Source organism: Oncorhynchus kisutch, linkage group LG10 (genome assembly GCF_002021735.2).
Source record: "Oncorhynchus kisutch isolate 150728-3 linkage group LG10, Okis_V2, whole genome shotgun sequence".
NCBI lineage: Eukaryota > Metazoa > Chordata > Actinopteri > Salmoniformes > Salmonidae > Oncorhynchus > Oncorhynchus kisutch.
This window is the reverse complement of record NC_034183.2, coordinates 58,101,473-58,122,874: the sequence shown is the minus strand read 5'-3', so window position 1 is coordinate 58,122,874 and position 21,402 is coordinate 58,101,473. Positions and strand designations below refer to the sequence as shown.

Here is a 21,402-nt window from a genome sequence, read left to right as displayed (position 1 = left end):
TTATAGGAGTGTTTTTATTTCTCGACATTACAGTCCATACAGTACTCCCAGCAGTGGTGAAGACGACCCATATGGACTGGACCCAACTGTCATCAAGGAAACTTATGTTACTTTAGCACCACTTAGCGGCCATTTAAATATACAACATCCTTTAATTATGTGACCAAACAAGGAACTTCTCAGGCTTTGTGATTTCATTATTGAATCCTTTAAAATGCATATGTTTTTCACTAATCTGACAAAGGTGGAAACAATGTACTAAAACCCTTAACATAAATAATAGAGGAAGTAAATATTAAGAGTATTTGAACAGAGCATAAGAAACATTGCCATGATTTTGCTGTAGTGCAAGAAGGGAGTAAATTAGTTAGTTTCCCCATTCCAAAAATACCTGTGGTGACACTACTAGTCTATGTGGATTCCAAACGATTTAACCTTTTTTCCCTCACTAATAATCTAATTTCAGTGACACAGAAAAACAATAGGTGAATTAATATCCAGATCTTGTTAGAATTAGTATACAATTAGAGATGATGGTTTAACATAGAAATCACATGTGTGGTCAGTAGTCAAAGACAGAGAACTGTAATTCCCATGTGATTCCATAGAAAAGTTCTGTGATCAATGCTACATGGAAGTATTCTTAACGTTATGCATACAACTATGGTTTTATCTACTTTAACCAATTAAAACACATACAAAAGTAATTTACTTGTTTGTAGAAGTGGACCGACAATCTGTTTTATAGGAAATTATGCACAAATATAACATCTGAATTAAATTTGTGCAAATTTGTAGTCTTTCAATTTCAGAGTAACTCTTTCAGTAGAATAAAGTGGCAAAAAAATCATTTTCACAGTGCAGAGCCTCCAACCACCTCAATGACCCTACTTATAAAGCTCTACAGAGGTGCATAAAAAAGACAAACAGAACATTTTAGAGCTTTAATTTGAATTTCAAGCTCCACATTTTTGTTGTTTCTTTCTTCCCCATAACATTTGGATTTTGGAAGAAAAACCATATGGTTTTTGACCACACTGTCACACAGTTGTTCTCCACAGTTCACCTCATGGCCTGCTCCTCAGTCTTCCCCTCACCCTTGTCATCCTACCCTTGTTCTCAGGGTGTAGGGTTGATGAGGTGGGGTGTTGTGGTGTTAGACCCACAGTCGATGTATTCAAACGTGTCCAGGGAAAGCTGCTCAAAGTGGGCCAGGTAGTAAACAGTCATTGACATCCTGAGGGAGGAGGATGGTTACAGATTATACAATTGTTCATCTATTATTTATCAAATGTAATGATAATTTATGTAATTGTACCAGACTTAGGTCAGCCAGCTATTAAGGTTTCCTAACCACAACCATGAAATAAACTCTCTCTTAAACCATCACTGTAAAAACTGGGCCATGTTAACAAGCAATACAGCCCTTTTATATCCCTTCCTCAGAGTTTAACCACTAATAAGAAATAAATAGGTCAGTCTCTGACCCCATTGGTTTACTAGGTGGGTGAAGTTGTGTGTCGGTTTATCATCAAAACATTTAGTCATGAACTATTATGGTATTACATTTTTTCCAACTGAACACAGATTCAACATGATTCTTGTTCATTGTTGAATATATGCATTATAATCTAAATGGATAATCTGTGGATGCAAAGCTACATTTGGGGGGTGTTTTACCCATACTGACTGACTGGGCACATACTCACTGAAGATGGACAAATAACGTGTGGATCTTGATCGTAGATTTCTTGCAGTAATTGCTGGGAAGAATAAATAGGAGAAAAATCATGAATAACTTCAGGAATTCCTTATGAAAGATGTGATTTCAAAAACAACCCACTGGGCACAAACTAGTTGAATTAGCGCTGTTTCAATGTAATTTGACAACGTATTGTGATGTGAAATCTATGGAAAACACATTGATTTGAAAATAAGTCATCAACTGTTGTTTTGAGGGTGAAATTTCAACAACAGGATTATGTATGTCATCATGGTAACCACATTTGAGACATTGTATAAAATGTTGAATTTGTACCTTTAAAACAAAGTCAGAACTTCAATGTTATATCCACTATCAGAAAAAAAAACAACAGGCTGGGCAGCACCTCCTACTGAATAATGAATCCATCTACAGCTACCCTTGAGTCTCCCATTCAGGGTTTTAACCAAGCCCAGCCCAGCTTAGCTATGAGATTTGTCATTGACTATTACCAATGTGCTATCGTGACAATTATTATCGAGAGATCTCCACTTTAAAACAAAATAAATTCACTGTTGCTATCAAAGTCATTCCAAAGGGTAGGTTTAACAGAGTAAATTCAAATATGATCATACTTTAGCACTTATCATCAATGATGCTATTTAGGCCTCTATATCGCATTTGCAAAGTCATCAACAGTTGTTTAAATTCAACCTAGAATTAACCTAAAAATAGACAATACAATAGGCAGAGCGTTTCAAACTCTGGTTGACTTCAAATTGAATGAGATGCACCTTCTACTTGATAGTTACATCTGTGCCAAAGACTTAATCTGGCTGTAATTCCAAATGTATAATGTGTGTTGGATCTCCATCTTAACCAAAAAGTTCAAGAATAGGACTAAATAAATTCAAACTTTATTTAAAGTGCATTGAAAGTTTAATTTAATCGTATTCTTTAATTTAGATTTTTGGTTAAGATGGCTTCATGAATACAACATAACATTGTTAATTTGTAGACAAACTGGAATTAAAACCAGACTAAGACAGTGGCACAGATGGAACTATCCAAGCAGATGATTAAAACCTTTGTCAAACATATCGTGTAGGCTTACCCTGGCGTGACATTTTCTAACCATGTAAATCTCTCAGACAAGGTGATTTTTATCAATATAGTCGCCTCTATTTACTCAGATTCAAAAACTCTAATTAGCATCAAAGTAGACATCATGCAAAACTACAAATCCCTGCGCGTCATCTCTAGCTGACACCTTTGCTAACAAGTAGTGTTAATTTAAAACTTGCACAAGAAATATATTAATTACTACATTTAGTTAGTTAATCCAAAGATTCTTACTTTTGCCTCAATTTGGCAGTCTCATCCAGATCATCATGGCATTTGTAGTTCTGTATGATATTAGCTGCTAATGTGGCTTAGCGTTTAATTTTTTAGGGGTAAATACAGGCAAATATATTGATATGTCACTTAGTCCTAGAGACTACCCGGTTATCAAAAATATCATGCCAGGGTAAGCCTATACGAAACACAGCCCTTATTTTAAGTGTTTCTAAAATCCCTTATGGGAAAAATGAATGGTGGGAAAACGATTGGAACCATTTCCTTGCTTGACTGCTAAGTTTTATGGGAATTATGACTCATACTGTGGTACTCTATGGGACTAAGCCAGTGGCTCAGATGGAACTAGCCAACTAGCCTGCGTAAACGAGGGATAAAATGAATATTGAAACCGGTATCCGGAGTGAATTAAGCAATTAACATCCCCATCATGATAATGGTCATGTATAAAAATGCTTGGCAGGCCACTATTTTGGCTACGCCCAATGGGATAATAAGTACCCCATCCACAGGGCACGAGTGGTCACTGTATGGTTTGATGAGCATGAAAATGAGGTGAACCATATGCCATGGCCGTATCAGTAAGCAGATCTCAACCCAATTAAAACACTTATGGGAGATTCTGGAGTGCACCTGAGACAGCGTTCTCCAACAACAACACACCAAATTACAGAATTTCTCATGGAAGAATGGTGTCGCATTCCCATAGAGTTTCAGACACTTGTAGAATCTATGCCAAGGTGCATTGAAGCTGTTCTGGCCCAACACCCTATTAAGACGCTTTAGGTTGGTGTTTCCTTTATTTTGACAGTTACCCATACCTCTCCTTTAAAAAAAAAATGATATTTGGTTGCGTTGTCAACCAAACAATTCAATATTACTTTTGTAATAGGGTAAATTGCTTAAAGTTAAGGCTATCTTACAAGAGAACATAACATTCAACCTTAAAATGAGTAACATATCCAAGGTCACATTGAGGATACTGTAACTATACATTTCTTATATAACCATATAAAAGTCTGCATGTTCAAAAAGCACGCATAGGTCCTCACAGGTCTGTGGAGATCTTCACAAGTTCTGTCATCTGTGCAGAATATCAAAAGGCATTGATCAGTTGCACCATATACTTTTAATGTAATCGCAACTGCAATCTAGGCCATTTGGTTCTGCTTTTAAAATAAGTGCAGTGAAAACCATCTGTTTTATCAATAAACTAAATATGACATTGCCTTCCCATTTGAACTTTGCTGGGCTTTGAAAATGGTTGAAAGCACAGTGATATACATTTGGGGTGATGACAACCAAAAATCAAATTGTTATTCCAATGGAATTTGGTTGAAAGCACAGTGATATACATTTGGGGTGACGACAATCAAAAATCGAATTGTTATTCCAATGGAATTTGGTTGAAAGCATAGTGACAACACAATGGAAATTCATCTAACTTTTGGCTGTATTTTTGAGTGGGTAAATATAGGTTGAAATCTTATTGATCAACATGTTAACCAAATTTTAACCAAGTATCCACGTTAAAAAGACATGGGTGTGCCCAGTGGGAATGCTTTTGACTACTTTCAGTCTAGAGGCACTTTCATTTTGTGAAAAGGAATTGCTACTGCTAGTAACAATTAGCCTGCAACACATGGAAAAAAATGGAGATGGATTACACATGCCAGTGCTCCCAGCTAAGCAAGTTATGCTAGTTTATATACTTTTGTAAGACAAATACTTAATATCTGTTCAAACATTTGATAGTCATGCCTCAAAGTTTCTCTAAATACAAAAAAAAAACATTTACAGTTTTGCTCAGTCTTTATACATGATTTAAACCTAGCCAAGAAAAAGGAAGAGAATAACTGTCTGTAGAGCACACAAAATAAATTCTCACATTTACAGCGAATGAGTTACATTACTTTCACATGACAACATGCCACAATCAAAATAAGCCAACTTTACAGCACAACTAAATTAAAAGGACTGCGTCACTATATTGTAAGTGTGTTACCATGGCACTTTGTGTAACCAAACAGCCACAAAAGCAGCTTTATGTCTCACTATTGACGCGATGGAATAATCAGCACCAGACATAATTTAACCAAGGTTATACTTACTTCAGACCCTCCTCCACTAGCGTGACAGGAATCTCAAAGGCAAACTGTCAGGGGAAATAATGAAGAGCGTTAAGTGAGTCAATTAACAACATTTAGAGGCTTTCAGAAGCTAACATCTCCGCAATATAGCAGTTGGTAATGATGGGAGGTGCTCACCGTTTTGTCCGTGAGTGGTTTGACGGTGGTGACATTTTTCATATCAGCCTTGCCCACAACAGTTTTATCAAAAAGAGCCTGCACTGTCAAGTTATAGGCCTGAACTGTAAAGAAGTTGTCATTGGTAATATTCATGATGTTCTGTGATGGGAGAGAGACAAGGCGATTATTACATTCATCTCCAAAAACACACTCCAGTGATGCAGAGGAAGAGACAGGAGGCCAATACTTTTATGGCATAGCCCAGATAGAAACCGACTGTGTGGTATATGAATGAACAAGCCCAATGAGGTCTCACCGTGATGTTCATTTGGACAGTGGTCGGGGTGAAGTAAACATAGACAGACTTGACAGCCCCGGGTGAGAGGATGACACTGCGAGGAAACAAGAAGAAAAGGACCAGCGAGCTGACCAGCAGGCACAGCGTCACCGACACAGTGACATACAACTTCCTGTAGGGGGACATGATATGTACAAGTTGAGTATTGATTGAAGGCCCAGTGCAGTCAATGGTTTTTTTCTTTGTTTAATATCACATTGTACAACAACTGATGAAATTAACACTGTAAAAGTGTGCTTTTTTTTTTTTTTTGCTGGTTGAAAATGTAATCTACACAGGATGTTCTAATCAGCAGGTTTACATGGGCAGGTGTTTTATATTTCCATGGTGACATCACCATGTGGTTAGTAGACCAATAACAAAAAGCTCCAAACCTCTGCAAATAACAGCTAGTTTTCATCTCTCCAGTCATGCTGCATTCAACTGCTAGTTGGAACTAGAAAACTCTCAAATGTACAACTTGCTAACTGGTTGTTATACACGTGCTGCGTTCAAGGAATCAGAAAGCCGGGTTTTCCGACTAGCATGTGAACGTGGCATACGACCACATTGCTAGAGAAAGTTTAGCTAAAAAGCTTGTTAATTGAAATCTATTACAGTATGTTAATTCATTGTTACCCTGCATTGCATTGGCCATTTTAACATACCACAAGTGTTTTCATGCAGTATACACAAAACACACCTAGATACAGATGCCCACTCACAGAACGCAATAATACTTTGCACACACACTGACCATCTCTACACACCATAGACTTAAAAGACCTTCTAAATGCTGCATGTAGGTAATAAAACAATTGTTGCTGTAAATCTCAACAAGGTCTTACGTGTGTCGTGGTTTCAGCCTCTGATCGGAGCAGGGGATCACTGCCACCAATTTGCTCTCCTGGCCTCGTGGGATGCGGCCCGTGCCCTGGCAGGTTGGACAGTCCAGTGTTTCCTCAGAGTGTCTCCTGTTAGAGGTCTTTCTCCTGTCCTGCTGGGGTACGATGGCCTGCTCATCATTCTCACTGGGTTGACTGGAACCAGCTCCCATGCCTACTAAAGAGACAGTCATATATACAGGTAACTGCCAAAATAATGGAAACACCAATATCAGGTGTCTTAACAGGGCGTTGGGCCACTACGAACCACCAGAACAGCTTCAATGCATCTTGGCATAGATTCTACAAGTGTCTGGAACTCTATTGGAGGGATGCGACACCATTCTTCCACAAGAAATGTCTAAATTTGGTGTTCTGTTCATGGTGGTGGAAAACGCTGTATAAGGCGCTGCCCCAGAATCTCCCATAAGTGTTCAATTGTGTTGAGATTTGGTTACTGAGACACACACACCTGCGGGGAAACATTTGACTCCCATTCAAAATCCTATTTTCCCTAACCTTAACCCCCCCTAGAAATAACCTTTTATTTGTGGTGACCTGCAAATAGTCCCCAGTTGGGAATTTTTTTGTTTGTTTACAATTATTGTGGGTACCAGTATGCACTCCTGAGACCCCTCTTTCAAAGTCACTGAGCTCTCTTCTTCTAGCCAAAATAATAGGCAACTGGGGATTTTTTTTATATGACCCTAAGCATGATGGGATGTTAATTGCTCAATTAACTCATCTGCTTTCAATATACTTTGTATCCCTCTTTTACGCAAGTGTTTCCTTTATTTTGGAAGTTGCCTGTAATGTTAGTTGCTTCACATCAATATAATGATACTTTACTATTTGATATTTGTGACGACAAAGGGTTATATTTTATGTATGTATGTGCTTTGCTGTCTTGGTGGATTTCAATGGAGATTATCTTAAATGCATACAATTAGACGATGTCTAAACTTCGCAGACACCATAAATATGAACCAATTAGATCGAATTCGGCTTTGTCCATACATCAAACATTTTATGTGAATTAAGACTACAATTTAGCAAATAACCGTGGGCGAACGTTAGTTTTAATCTAAACATAAATTTGACTACGCATTTATAACACTCCGCATACAAGTTTTGTGATGAGTTTCGTTTCTCTGCCACCCCTGAAGAAAACAACTTGTTTCACTGTGTTTACTTGCCTTGTTTATGGGGTGTTACGATTTATAATGACGGCGCCGTCATCAAGATTATCTGTAATCTAACTCCACACAATACGCCTCACAGCAGTCGTGAAAATTGTCTAATATTCTTCTTATGTTGGTCACATACTCACTGAGCAGTGGAACAATTCCCTATCCAGATGAAGGTGACGCAGCGTAATTCTGCTGCCACCTACAGGAAAGAATTAAAGCGGCTATATGTAACTTTTTGCGAACACGAACAAACTCACAAAGAGGAGTTTTCGATCTGTAATTTTCATCGAAGGGAAGTCTAAGAAGCGGTAGATGTGTTCTATTTTTATGCTTCCCGTGATTGTTTTATTTTCGAGTCTTTTACTTTCAGTTTTGTACACCAGCTTCAAACAGCTGAAAAGACTATTTTTAGTTATGGAAAATATTTCAGTGGTTTAGAGGGTACAATTATTATTTACACTGCACTTGCTAGTAGTCAAACTGAAAATAGGCAAACGTTAGCAACCAGAAAATGGCGGAACTATTTCTGCATAGTGTATCTTTAATAGGTATACTCCCATTTATTCAAAAAAGGAGTGACATCTAAGTGTAGTGATTTTTATTAGAGACAATATATTTGTACATCACAGGTAGCCTATGTCTTTTAATTGCCTGGGAACCCAACATAGAATTGCATTGAATTCTAGGTCGGCAGAAACGAGCGTTTGAACCAGGAAAGTTTGCTTTCACGATCTCTACAAGCCAGAATGTTGAATAAAATTATATTTTTACGTACTTTACCGGTTGTCTTTGTGGTTGGTCCTTTTGGTGGAAAGAATGTCAGACAATATCCACAGGGAAGTATAATTACACTCAGATTTCACCTGAAGCATGAGCAAAACCATGTAAACACGTGCACGAGCTCGGCAAGTAATGCATGTATTTTTATCATGTGTGCATGCCGGTAAAGTACATTAAAATATAATTTTATTCAACATTCTGGCTTGTGTAGAGGTCGTGAGTATAAACCTTTCCTGATTCAAATGCTAAATTCTGCCGACCTAGAATTCAATGCAATTCAACGTTCCAGGTAAATCTTAAGTGCAACACAGAAAGAGTTCAGACAATCTGCACATTATCCCCTCCAAAAAGTTCTCATTCTTCACCCTCTATGAAAATATCCTGCCCATATATGGAAGGTATGAATGTTTCAAGTACATGTAGACATTTAGGAATCGCACTGTTTCTGACCTCCATTAACCTGCCATAATTTCTGACATATAGTTTTCCACTGTGGGAAAAGCTTACTTGAATTAAAAAGACCACAATCCTTATTGTCCTTGAATTCAGTTTCTCTTTGACACCCTAAAAGTTGACTCAAAAGTGGCAATAAATCAGATACCATCACCTGGTAGGACTGTACATTTGAGTCATTTAGCAGACACGTATCCTTTGGTAAGACCCTACCCCTAAGAACCATTAAGACTACACTATTCCAAAATAGGGTCGATTCAAAGTGTTTTTGTATTAATGATTTTTACCAACATCCATTTGCTGCATTATATGACTGACCACTGTAAGTGTTAATTCTTTTTCACAATGCTCACAACCCTGTCAATTTCCCCTTAGTGTACAATACTTAAGCAAACCTTTCCAGTATCTTTTCTTCAAATATAAACATATTAGTACAGTGGAAATTCAAGCACAATGACGTGAGCAAGCTTCAACCAGAAGAACATAGGCAAATCTTCCTTTACATTTCAGAAACAGCCCTCAAGCAATCAAGTCTAAAACAAAAAATCTTTTAACAACAATTACCTCCTTGGATCACCTGAAACACGTTAGCATTTCCTTATTGGAAAATAATAAGCATTTCAAACTAGTTACATAATGCTTGATTTCAGTTTAAGTTCTGAAAGAACTTGACGTACATTTAAAAAAAAATAATGATACCAAGTGGAACGAGTCAATGCTTTTGATATATCATGATCACCAGGCCCCCTGTATGGTTCTGAAAAGAACCCCCTCCCTCTGAGGACAATATTGAGCAGATTGAAGACATTTTGTAAAGGAGGTTAATTCATTTCTTGATAAAATCCCTTCAACAGGACATTAAAAATAATAACATCCTTCACTTCTTGAGCAGCTAGTCTTTTGGGTTTGCATCAATATGTATTTCTTCCATGTGCAACAAAAGAAATAATTTGTATATTATATTTACATGATTTTTATTTTTAAACCCAAATATACTCCTAGTTAAAAATGGTGATTAATATACCCTCTCAAAATGGAATTAAATGGAGTGCATCAATGTAATGGTCCTCATTTCAAAAATACTTCATGTGTACACCATTACGCACAAATATCCATAGCATGTTGTCAGCCATGGCACGACATCACAGAAAGTAGGGGAATGATTATCTTCAATCAATAAGACACGCACTGTGTTCACAGTACGCTGATACTTTGAACAGTTAAGCTGAGAAAGGTTTAAGCATGTGGGGGTGAGTGTTTGTGTGTGTTTTTAATTGCTGTGATCTGAATGAAGCATAGCATTTTTCAACACTGACTGTCATTCACACTTGGAACGAGGACCCTGACGTGTCCACTATTCAAACACTCTATGAAGTTGATTAACGTCATACAATGTTGACTATTGCCACAGCTTATAGAAGTAAGTCCTATATGGTTCTGTCTCTCTGTGATAAATATTACACCCAACACCCCTTCAGCTAAGCTCACACCTTTTCCTGTAATTCTTGTTGAATATACCTGGTCTATGGCTGCATATTCAGCCTGTATTCCAATCTATGATTTCAAGGGTGAGTATACTGTTTAACAGGAATGGCTTGGCGATAGCAACTTGTGATATGTTTGCCATTTGTTACCACAACAATGAAGGTGTTCTCCTGGAAAGAGTAGCCCACCTCATCCACCCCCCTTCTGTCTCCTCCATTCCTATGCAAAAGCCAACAGCCGGAAACGGCCATGTTAAATGAATCTACATACATACATACATACATACATACTGTAGCTATTTGATAGTCTAAATATCCCAAAGTCCGTGGGAATGTCTCTAGGTCATTAATCAGGATACCTCCTGTCAACTTGGGCCAAATCTAAGAGAGGAAGAAGAGACAAGAGGTCAAGGCATCAGAGGTTACACCCATGACGCCACCCCCACTCCTCTTTCTCCTCCTCCCTCTCTCCTCAGTAGCGGGTGGAGTACCAGTCATTGTCGGTCATCTGGACCAGTTCGTTGACCACGTCCAGCAGGTTGTAGTTGTGTTTCTTCAGCAGCCGCTGGTTGAGCGGCCGGTCACCAAAGCCCATCTCCACCAGCACCCCCATCATGGTGTCCTGGGTGGCTCCATCCACTGGGGGCTGCAGGAAGGACAGTATACTGTTTAAAATACACCTCCTAGATACTAACGACTCTGATAGTCAGCAATGACATGTTAAAGTAGCCTCACAATGGTGGCATTCCAGTTCGATGTCTCAACCACCATGTTGATATGATATAGCAATCCTCTGAGATTGCAAAAAGGATGACCGTGAATGCTATCATTAACAGTACTGTAGGAAGTGAATGGAGGACTGACCTGCACTGGGCCAGGCTGCCCAGTGAACAGAGCCTTGTAGGCGGATGCTGCGACAGACAGGGCTCCTTTCACCAGGCCTCCAGTGATGCCTGGGTGTCTAAAAGGAACAAGACAGACAGAGAGGACCAGGGAGTGAGTCTTACTGACACCATTTTGTTTCTGGTCCGCCAACACTAACATCATTAAATTGACATTCCACTTTAACAAATCTCTTTAACAAGAGAGATCTAGGAAAATATTAGCATCTGAACTGACTGAGTTGCACATCAGGGTCCCACCTAGGGTCTTCGGAGTTGTCTTCTGAGTCATCAGAAGCAGATGGGCTGTCTGGTTGGCTGTCTGGCTGCTTGGAACCTTTCAGACACAACCACAGAGATGACTGGTTGGTTATGTTCTGGGAAAAGGATATACCGATATGCTCATATGGATAAGTTGTAGCGCTCTAGAGGGGAGTGTATACAAGGTGCTCTTTGACAAGAATAACTCTCCAAGCAGACCTCTACTCCATAGCCATTGACCTAGTGCTTAGTTCTTGTGTTCGTTAGAACCAAGCAGACATATTGTACTTTGATATTACCGCTGAATGCCCAGACAGAAAAAAAGGCACTGCAGCTAGCAGAAAACATTATTACTGTTAGGGCATTGTCGTCAGTTAGGCCCAACTTCCTTCATGTGACGAGCAAAAACGCTTCGTTTCCTTAAGTTGCTGGAACTACTGTTCAGTATGTGACCGTGTGTGTTCCTTACCATCCTCTGACTCCCCCGGCTGGTAGACCTCAGTCCTGTCCAGGGACTCCGCTGCTGCCTCGGTCTGATCATTGCCGTCTAGGCTGAAGAGAACACCAACAATATACATCTACATTTTGGAACATCTCAGCAATTTAGCACTGTCAAAGTGTGTAATAGCACTGTAAACCTATTTCCAAGCACTGCTGGCCCAAGGTTTCTCACCTGAGTGTAAGAGCTGAGTTGAGCCGAGGGGGTGCCACCACCACAGGGGTTAGGGGCACGGCGTCCAAAGTCTGGGAGGTGCACAGCATATCGTTAGCGCTGCTGGAGCCTGAAACCGTCTCTTCTGCTTCATCGTGCTCCCCCTCGGGAGTGGTACGGCCCTGGTGGTCAGGGTCTGTGGGCTTGTCGGGGGCGTCGCCAGGCTGGGAGAGGGCGGAGCTGTACATGGACTCTCCCAGCGGGCGGCTGGTGTCGAAGCAGTCAGGGAGGATGATGATGTAATCCTCGGATGAGGCCGAGGAGGAACGGCTGCGGGGGCCCCTGTTCCCCTCTGTCAACTCTCCTTTATCTTCGTCCCCGCTGGCGTCCACGCAGATGCTCTCGATGTCTGACTCCAGACCCTCATCTGCAAACGGTCAAACTATTTAATTGTTGTTTTTTACCTGACAACAGGGCCCAGATTTGAGCTCAAGTGGTATTTATCAACCAATCAACTAATTGAAAACAGGAGGATAAGTTGGGCCAATCACCTGGCATCATCAGCTCTGGTATAGCCATCTGGGGTGGTGCTAGGGCTGTGAGAGGAGCCACAGGTAATATGTCCTGGGTTTTCTCCAACCTCGCCTCCAAACGCTTCTCAACACCTTTCCCTTTAAGAGAAGAGGAGGCGGAGCCACCTTGGGCTGCTGGGCGGACCACTGTGAAGATCAGGGAAAGTCATTTTGGTTATACTATGTTATGGCCCTTAATCTGCTATGAACATAGGCTTAATATGGAACTAATTAATAAAAACTCACCTTTGCCGGGGCAGTTCCCACGCAGGGGTGTGTGTTCTGGGGCCTCCTCCAGTGTGAGCGAGCGCATCACCGTCTCACACACAAACTGAGTCCCGCTCATATCCTCCTCTCCCTCCTCCTGGGCTGGAACCCGGCCCCCCTCCGCCCCTGGCCCCAGGCCCTGAGACGGCTGGATGCTTTTGACTCCCTGGGCCTGATGGGCCTCTGCTTCCTCCTGGATCAACCCCAGGGTGGGCTTCTCCTGCAGGGGACCGTCATGGGGCAGTGGGGATATGCACGGGGTCATATCTGTGTGGAAGGGAAAGAGAGAATGAGAGAGAAGTTCAGAAAAAGAGACGGAGAGACCCTAAGTGCAGTCAACTGATTAGGAACACCCTGCAGATTTAGCATGTGAATAGCAATGGAAGGTTTACCTGCCGGGGTGTTGTTGGGCACGCTCTCTATTTCCTGAACAATGTTGATGTCCAACAGCTCAAAGGAGAGTAAGTCCTGGGCTGTGAGCAGGTCCACAGAGGGAATGTAGTACTCTCCTTCGTCTTGGTCCACTGACATGAGTGCTTGGTCCCTAGAGGCTGCAGTACCAGACTTCCCACCCTTATCTGTGGAGAGGGGGTTCTTCCCCTGTAGAGCACCAGCAGATGGAAATATGTTACCCAGACAGAATACATACTTAACGGAGATTACTACCATCTTTTCCAGAGAACTACAGTATTGTATAGCAGTTTGGGATTGGCCACTGAGAACCAAAGTCAAGAGGATGGGTGGACTTGCCTGAGGGGTGACGCAGGGCGACACCAGCACGCCATCTGCCATCACGGCTGCAGGGGCCAGGGGGTCCACCACAATGCTGCACCAGACGCGAGGGCCAAACTGCTCCCCACCATGTGCCAGACGCCAGTGGGAGGTGTATGAGCCTTCCAGGGCTGGGGCGCATAGGGCCACGCTTACCACGCCCACCTGACCTGGCTGCAGGAAAGGCACAGCCACCTCACGCCAGCGGTCACCCGACGCCACCGCCAGATTCCCCCACATGAACTTCAGCTGAAAAGGAGATGGGGGTAGAGAGAGAAAGAGAGTTATGCCTAACTCTCATCGTCATGTCCTCCTTTCTGCTAAGAGTACTGTGGCTGTCAATGGTAACCTCAGATAATGTGCATATCCCAGGTGCATCCTCATCCCATAATAGTACCTTGGTTTCAGAGCTCCAGCTCACGCTGCCAGTGTTTCTCATCTTCCAGTACTTGATGAACTTGGTGCCCGGGCGAAGACGAGTCCCATCAGGCAGGTTCTCATCCAGGAACAGGGCCGTCATGGCTGGCACCACCAGAGGGCAGGGTCGCTTGGGACGTCTGGTGGACACAGCACCAAAATACACTATTAAACCACAGAACATCTCTACAAAGCACAACTCTCGCTGTCCTTTCCCTCCTTTTGACAGCAGTCTAACTACAGAGACAAGACCTGTGCCTCTCACTGATTTGACCTTAAGATACTGCTTGCAAGGCTTTGTATTCAGTGTATCTCCTTTCATCTAATTTTGGTGAACTCTCCCTTTAAGACGTACTCTGGGCTGTTGGCCTGGGTGGCCCTGGGTTGGAGCAGGACGGGGGAGGAGCTCCCGTCGCCAGCGGCACTCCACTGCAGGCCCCTCCTTTCCATCTTCAGCTGCTTCCTGATCTCCTTTACCTCCGCCTTCAGCTGACGCTTCTCAGCCTTCAGACGCTGCTTCTCCGCCTTACGGAAGCTCCGGTCCCCTCGCCGGTAGAACCTGGGGACGAGGTAGGGAAGGGGAGAATGCAAGGGTTTCTGATTGGCCATCATAGGACAGATAAAGTTCTGACAACTTTCTGATGACAATGATCATTGTAGGTTTGAAAATTACAAACACAAAACAACCCCCAAAATGGAGAGCCATTTCTCATATCAAACGATAGCAGCCCCATAAACAAGAATTAATTCACATTGGCACCCCATAAGCATTAAATGAGGTTCCAAAAAGTGAATATGTAACTGTTACAATATGTAATATTTTCCAACCCTGGTCTTACCTGCTGTGGTCTGGGGCTGGTGAGCCGTGCTCAGGGATAGAGAGGGGTGTTCTGGCTCTCACCAGGTTGTGGCTGGGGTCATGGGAGAAGCTGCAGGGCTCACACAGTGTGCAGGACGTACACACACTGGGAAAAAGAAACCAGACATTCAGGGAGCGGCACACCAAACAAAGGCCCTTCTGATTATTTTAAACTGATCTTCTTTGGTTTCGCATACTGAAGAAATGGAAATGACAACTGATCGAAGGAATTAGTTTGTTCTGGAGCAACACAATGTATGTTGGAGGCACTAAATTAAAAGTATGTGGGAGTAGGCTATTTACAAAAACATGTAAGAAAATATCTGATTACATTGGTGTTCATTTACCTTAACTCACATTTTAACTATTTTACATTTGTCAATGTCCTCCCTAGTCTTTCTCGAAGCCACCTCTCTTCTCCTCCTCCCCTTCTCACCTGCACTGGTATCCTCCGCCAGCGGTCTGGCCCCGGCAGCTGCTACAGGCAGGGGTGGAACTAGGACCCCCAGGCAGGGTGGAGGAGGTCACCTCAGGGATCTGGGCCTCAGCCCCAATGGGCTTGTGGATGCAGCACTGGCCTGAGAACTCCCGACAGATCTTCTCCACTGCCTCCCTCACTACTTGGTCTTTGAACTGGATGACAAGAGTTTGGGTTACTGGTTAGCTAGTGAGTTTCATTTCAATCTATAAAAATATACACATACAACCATATAATGTCAAGGTTAAGTGGTATGATTCTAAATAGTACATTCATTGACGATAAAACCACAGTAATTTCCAAATCATCTCCTCACCTTCTCCATGTAAGATGTAAACCATGCTGGAGGTGTCTTATCTTCCTCTTTGGTCCCCTTTAGTTCTTTCATGATCACCTTGGAAACCAAAGTAGAAACACATCGGTGAGAAATCAGACAAATAAGCCATATTTATTTTAGGACACGCAATGATTTATTTTGGTCTTTACTTTTATTAAATGAATACCTAATGACACAAAAGCTCATCCAATTAGAAAGAATTAGCTATATAAAAGTAATAGTGCTGAGCAATTAGTACTTTGAGGTCAGTTCGGTTTTGGTTCGATTATAAAAACAACATTAAATACACTATGCATTATGTGGGTTGAATGCTGTAACACAGAATAAAGCAATGAATAAAAATCCCATGATGATGGTAGTGACTGCCCATTACTGCTTATCAACCATCATTTATTCACCATACATTAATGAAATATTTCAGTTATTGTGTATATTACATTTGTTTTATTTGATTACTTTATTATTTCAAGTCATCTCATCTCTATGTAGCTGCTGCCTATGCAGTCTGACAAAATCTAAAAATGTAGTTCTTCAAAGTAAATAAGGCATACTTTTATGACTGCTAAATAGCCACTACCAATCACTTAGATCGTGTATTTTCTGGTAGATACCCCACGAAGCGTTGCTCTCTATATCACCTCACGCAATGGATCTTGGTCATTGTAGTTAATTACCGCATTTTATGCGCTAACCTATGTAGAATATTGGCCTGTTGGAATCTATAACTCCTTCCTACATCACACAGTTCAGGTTGGATCTAATTTATCTCTAGAGAATGTGCGCATTGAGCTCACAGAAAAAAAATGAATGAAATGGAATTCAAATATATATATATGTATATATAAAAATATATTTGTATACATTTATTTAACCATTCAAGTCAGTTAATAACTATTATATTACAATGACAGCCTACCCCGGCCAAACCCTTCCCTAACCCGGACGACACTGGGCCAATTGTGCGCTGCCCTATGGGACTCACGATCACGGCCAGTTGTGATACAGCCCGGGATCGAACCCGGGTCTGTAGTAACGCCTCTAGCACTGTGCGGCAGTGCCTTAAACTGCTGCACCACTTGGTCCCTATAATTTAACCAACATTGGTCAATTAGTTGTTTAAAAACCTAAACATAACCAAAATGTTGGTTAATCGCTCAGCACTATTAAGTAGGAAGTATACAGTAGTGTGTATATCTATAGCTCTGTCCTTACCATGCCCTGTTCGGGGACAGCAGCCTGGACCTTCCGGCTCACCACCTGAGCCAGGGTTGGGCAGTGCTGTGGGGGACGGAACCCTCTCTTGGGCTCCCCTCCACTGGCCTTGGCCGGCACACGCGTGGGCTGACCCCTGGTCTCATACACATTCATGTGCAGCCGGTTCCCTTGCCTGGAAGCACTCTGATGAAATCAACAGAGGAATGATGGTTAATGTATTGCTTTGTTACTTAAAGGTGTATTTTGGATCCTGCCTCAGGTAACAGTTCCACTTCACTTGAACCTTTTGTCATCATAAGGCCTAAGCAGGGACAGGAGTCAGATTTAAGTTACCACCTACCTTTAATGCCTCCTCATACTCCACTAGAAGAGGAAAAATATAATTATTGGACATGTTACATTGAACAACTAATTCATATTATGTTTGGTACAAAATAAATGTGTTTTACTACTCACTTTGGCTGTTTATGGATACCTGAAACACAAAACGGAAATGTATTGCAACAACATTGTAATAGCATTGTATTAACAGTCCCAACAAATTAACATTGCCGTAACTCTTCGCTCACTCACCTCCTCATTCTCCTCATCAAAATAAGTAACTTGTAGATTACACAGGCCAAAGGACCTTTTCACCTGTAGACAAAAGACACAATCTTTAAACCAACCAGTGTATTACATGATTCAGCAAGCTGTATCTCAGACAAAGGACAGGCACCTCCAAATGGAATAAAAGTGATCCTTTCAAGAAGAGCCAAAAATCAATCATCTTATCACGGTTATATTTAGGCTATGCCGTAGTATCCCATATTTGCTCATTGAATGAACAAGCAGGGCTATGATGTAGCATATGATGCCTGAAAGGAAAATTGATCGGTCTCCTTGAAGGCAATGCCATGGCAACATGGAGACACAATGGCATTTTCAATGAGGATGAACTCAGTGACTGGTGACTGGACAGCAGAGTGACAATGGAGTCTGAGCTTGCTGCTGCCAGGAGATTCAGAGGCAAACAGTCTCATAAGCTCTCCATATAGGAAAAACAACAACTGGCATCTACCATTCAGTCTTGCACTCACTGAAATTAAGATTTCCCATTTTACTGTGGGAAGAGAGAGAATGCAGCCCATTGCAAGATATTTTATTGGCTTGCTTTGGAAAGTGACACATCTTGGCACAAGGGGATGTTGTCAGATGAGGTGGCTTGGCTCAAATGTTTATTTTGACATCATATGGCTGAGCTGTTAAACCCTGGAGTGAGAGACGGAACCCTCAAGTGTCATAAGCCAGACTCGCCCTCGAATCAATACCACCCACAATGACGTCAAAAAGACTATAGTACTAACATGAACCAAGCTATCATAGGCGAGTAACATGTTCTGTTATTGTAGTTATGAAAAGGAAATGAGAACCACAGAGAACTAGCAACATTAACTGTAGCACGCAGTGTAGCCCTCCATCTCAATAGCCTGACTGTTGTCAATAAAGTGTCACTGGGTTAAATATGAATTAATCCCAAAATGATGCAACTGAATAATAGATGATACTGGGGATTTTTTTGTATATATCTTTTTACCTTTATTTAACTAGGCAAGTCAGTTAAGAACAAATTATTATTTACAATGATGGCCTACCAAAAGGCCTCCTGCGGGGGAGGGGGCTGGGATTATTTAATTGTTTTATTTTTTTTAATTAATTTCATTAAAATATAGGACAAAACACACATCACGACGAGACAACACAACACTACATAAAGAAAGACCTAAGACAACAACATAGCATGGCGGCAACACATGACAACTAGAGGTTGACCGATTAAATCTGAATGGCCGACTAATTGGGGCCGATTTCAAGTTTTCATAACAATCGGTAATCTGCATTTTTGGACATCGATTATGGCAAGATTACATTGCACTCCACAAGGAGACTGCGTGGCAGGGAGACTACCTGTTATGCGAGTGCAGCAAGGAGCCATGGTAAGGTGCTAGCTAGCATTAAACGTATCTTATAAAAAACTATCAATCTTAACATAATCACTAGTTAAACTAGTAATATCATCAACCATGTGTAGTTATCTAGCTTGTCCTGCGTTGCATATAATCGATGAATTGCCTGTTAATTTATCATTGAATCACAGCCTACTTCGCCAAACGGGTGATTTAACAAGCGCATTCACGAAAAAAGCACTGTCGTTGCACCAATGTGTACCTAACCATAAACATCCATGCCTTTCTTAAAATTAATACACAAGTATATATTTTTAAACCTGCATATTTAGTTAATATTGCCTGCTAACATGAATTTCTTTTAACTAGGGAAATTGTGTCACTTATCTTGCGTGCTGTGCAAGCAGAGTCAGGGTATATGCAACAGTTTGGGCCGCCTGGCTCATTGCGATCTGTGTGAAGACCATTTCTTCCTAACAAAGACCGTAATTCATTTGCCAGAATTGTACATAATTATGACATAACATTGAAGGTTGTGCAATGTAACAGCAATATTTAGACATAGGGATGCCACCCGTTAGATAAAATACGGAACAGTTCCATATTTCACTGAAAGAATAAACGTTTTGTTTTTGAAATTATAGTTTCCGTATTTTACCATATTAATGACCTAAGGCTCGTATTTATGTGTGTTATTATATTAGAATTAAGTCTATGATTTCATAGAGCAGTCTGACAGTGGTGGTAGGCAGCAGCAGGCTCGTAAGCATTCATTCAAACAGCACTTTCCTGCATTTCCCAGAAGCTCTTCGCTGTACTTCAAGCATTGCTCTGTTTGACTTCAAGCCTATCAACTCCCAAGATTAGGCTGGCAATACTAAAATGCCTATTAGAACATCCAATAGTCAAAGGTATATGAAATAGAAATGGTATAGAGAGAAATAGTCCTATAAGAACTACAACCTAAAACTTCTTACCTGGGACTATTGAAGACTCATGTTAAAAAGGAACCACCAGCTTTCATATGTTCTGAGCAAGAAACTTAAACATTAGCTTTTTTACATGGCACATATTGCACTTTTACTTTCTTCTCCAACACTTTGTTTTTGCATTATTTAAACCAAATTGAACATTATTTATTTGAGTCTAAATAGATTTTATTGATGTATTATATTAAGTTAAAATAAGTGTTAATTCAGTATTGTTGTAATTGTCATTATTACACAATATTTTTTTCTTCTTTAAACATTTTTTTTTATAAATCCGCCGATTAATCGGTATCGGCTTTTTTTGGTCCTCCAATAATCGGTATTGGTGTTGAAAATTCATAATGGTCGACCTCTAATGACAACATAGCATGGTAGCAACACAACATGACAACAACATGGTAGCAGCACAAAACAGGGTACAAACATTATTGGGCACAGACAACAGCACAAAGGGTAAGAAGGTAGAGACAACAATACAATCACACAAAGCAGCCACAACTGTCAGTAAGAGTTTCCATGAGTAGATAGGTTCTGCTTAGTCTATTTTGACAGCCACGGCTTCATGTGCACATACCAAGAATGTCACTGGTCATCTTTACTGTTGTTGTTACCATTGACATGGTTACGACGCATGTATACTCATCTACGTGGATGCCGTCTACAGGGCAGACAACAAAATAATTTCTAATGCATCTTCATCAAAATGTAGGCCTATTGTAATATATCCACTTTTATTAATAGCAGCGCCTCTTATTTTAGCATTGCTCGATATTATGTTGTTGCGACTGGGATGTTGTTGTAGTACTGATTTTCTTTTAGTTTAGATCGGTTGCTACTGTAACTACTAGCTAACATTAGGCCCTAATTGTTAAATATTAGATTGTCATAGCTAGAACAATGTTTTCAAATACAGGGTATCAATCATTTATACAAGGTATACAACAATTAGCAAATAAGCGGCCGGCGATCGATGGTTGATACCTTTAGCTTCAGTATCAGCCTACCGTAAAGGTATGCCAAGGTGAATGCTGCTATGAAAACACCAGTGTCGTTATCCTGCTTACCATGGCCTCCATTGACTCCCAACTCTTCGTCTCGGAACCTGACAGAAGAAAATTCTTCGCATTCCCCCTGAAATTCACCTTCAAATTGATGTAGAAGTCCATTGCTTCTTGTTTCTGTGAATTAAAACATATCAAGGAAAACAAAAATGAATCACTGTTGCCGAGATAAATACAGATTGTCTGCCTTTATGGTATGTGACTTATCCGGATGAGGCGTCTTTTCTGTTTACATCATCAGCTATGTAGACACACCCATAC

The 21,402-nt window shown here is 41.0% G+C and overlaps 2 protein-coding genes across 9 annotated transcripts; both read right to left on the bottom strand.

The window, feature by feature from the left end:
- LOC109898541 (transmembrane protein 106B) lies at positions 1 to 9,347 on the bottom strand. Of its 7 annotated transcripts, none has more exons than XM_020493546.2 (7): positions 8,494 to 9,347; positions 6,493 to 6,706; positions 5,624 to 5,777; positions 5,326 to 5,466; positions 5,170 to 5,213; positions 1,710 to 1,763; positions 1 to 1,237 (listed from the first exon to the last, which is right to left on the bottom strand). In XM_020493546.2, exons 2-7 carry the CDS (start codon positions 6,699 to 6,701, stop codon positions 1,120 to 1,122), a joined length of 720 nt encoding a protein of 239 aa, XP_020349135.1. In that variant the 5' UTR covers positions 6,702 to 6,706; positions 8,494 to 9,347; the 3' UTR covers positions 1 to 1,119. The 7 variants fall into 7 exon arrangements, with proteins under 7 accessions (XP_020349135.1, XP_020349138.1, XP_020349134.1 ...); XM_020493549.2 differs by having other exon boundaries at positions 6,493 to 6,703; XM_020493545.2 differs by lacking the exon at positions 8,494 to 9,347 and adding an exon at positions 7,859 to 7,990.
- LOC109898534 (next to BRCA1 gene 1 protein-like) lies at positions 8,302 to 21,383 on the bottom strand. Of its 2 annotated transcripts, none has more exons than XR_002256368.2 (19): positions 21,145 to 21,367; positions 17,719 to 17,781; positions 17,602 to 17,620; positions 17,486 to 17,508; positions 17,143 to 17,328; positions 15,910 to 15,987; positions 15,552 to 15,748; positions 15,096 to 15,221; positions 14,612 to 14,815; positions 14,237 to 14,396; positions 13,819 to 14,088; positions 13,461 to 13,668; positions 13,048 to 13,335; positions 12,781 to 12,948; positions 12,251 to 12,656; positions 12,047 to 12,129; positions 11,555 to 11,653; positions 11,300 to 11,396; positions 8,302 to 11,081 (listed from the first exon to the last, which is right to left on the bottom strand). XR_002256368.2 is itself a non-coding variant. In XM_020493530.2 (19 exons), exons 1-19 carry the CDS (start codon positions 21,244 to 21,246, stop codon positions 10,908 to 10,910), a joined length of 2,928 nt encoding a protein of 975 aa, XP_020349119.1. In that variant the 5' UTR covers positions 21,247 to 21,383; the 3' UTR covers positions 8,302 to 10,907. The 2 variants fall into 2 exon arrangements, 1 of the variants encoding a protein (XP_020349119.1); XM_020493530.2 differs by having other exon boundaries at positions 11,578 to 11,653; positions 21,145 to 21,383.
- Positions 21,384 to 21,402: the final 19 nt, after the last annotated feature.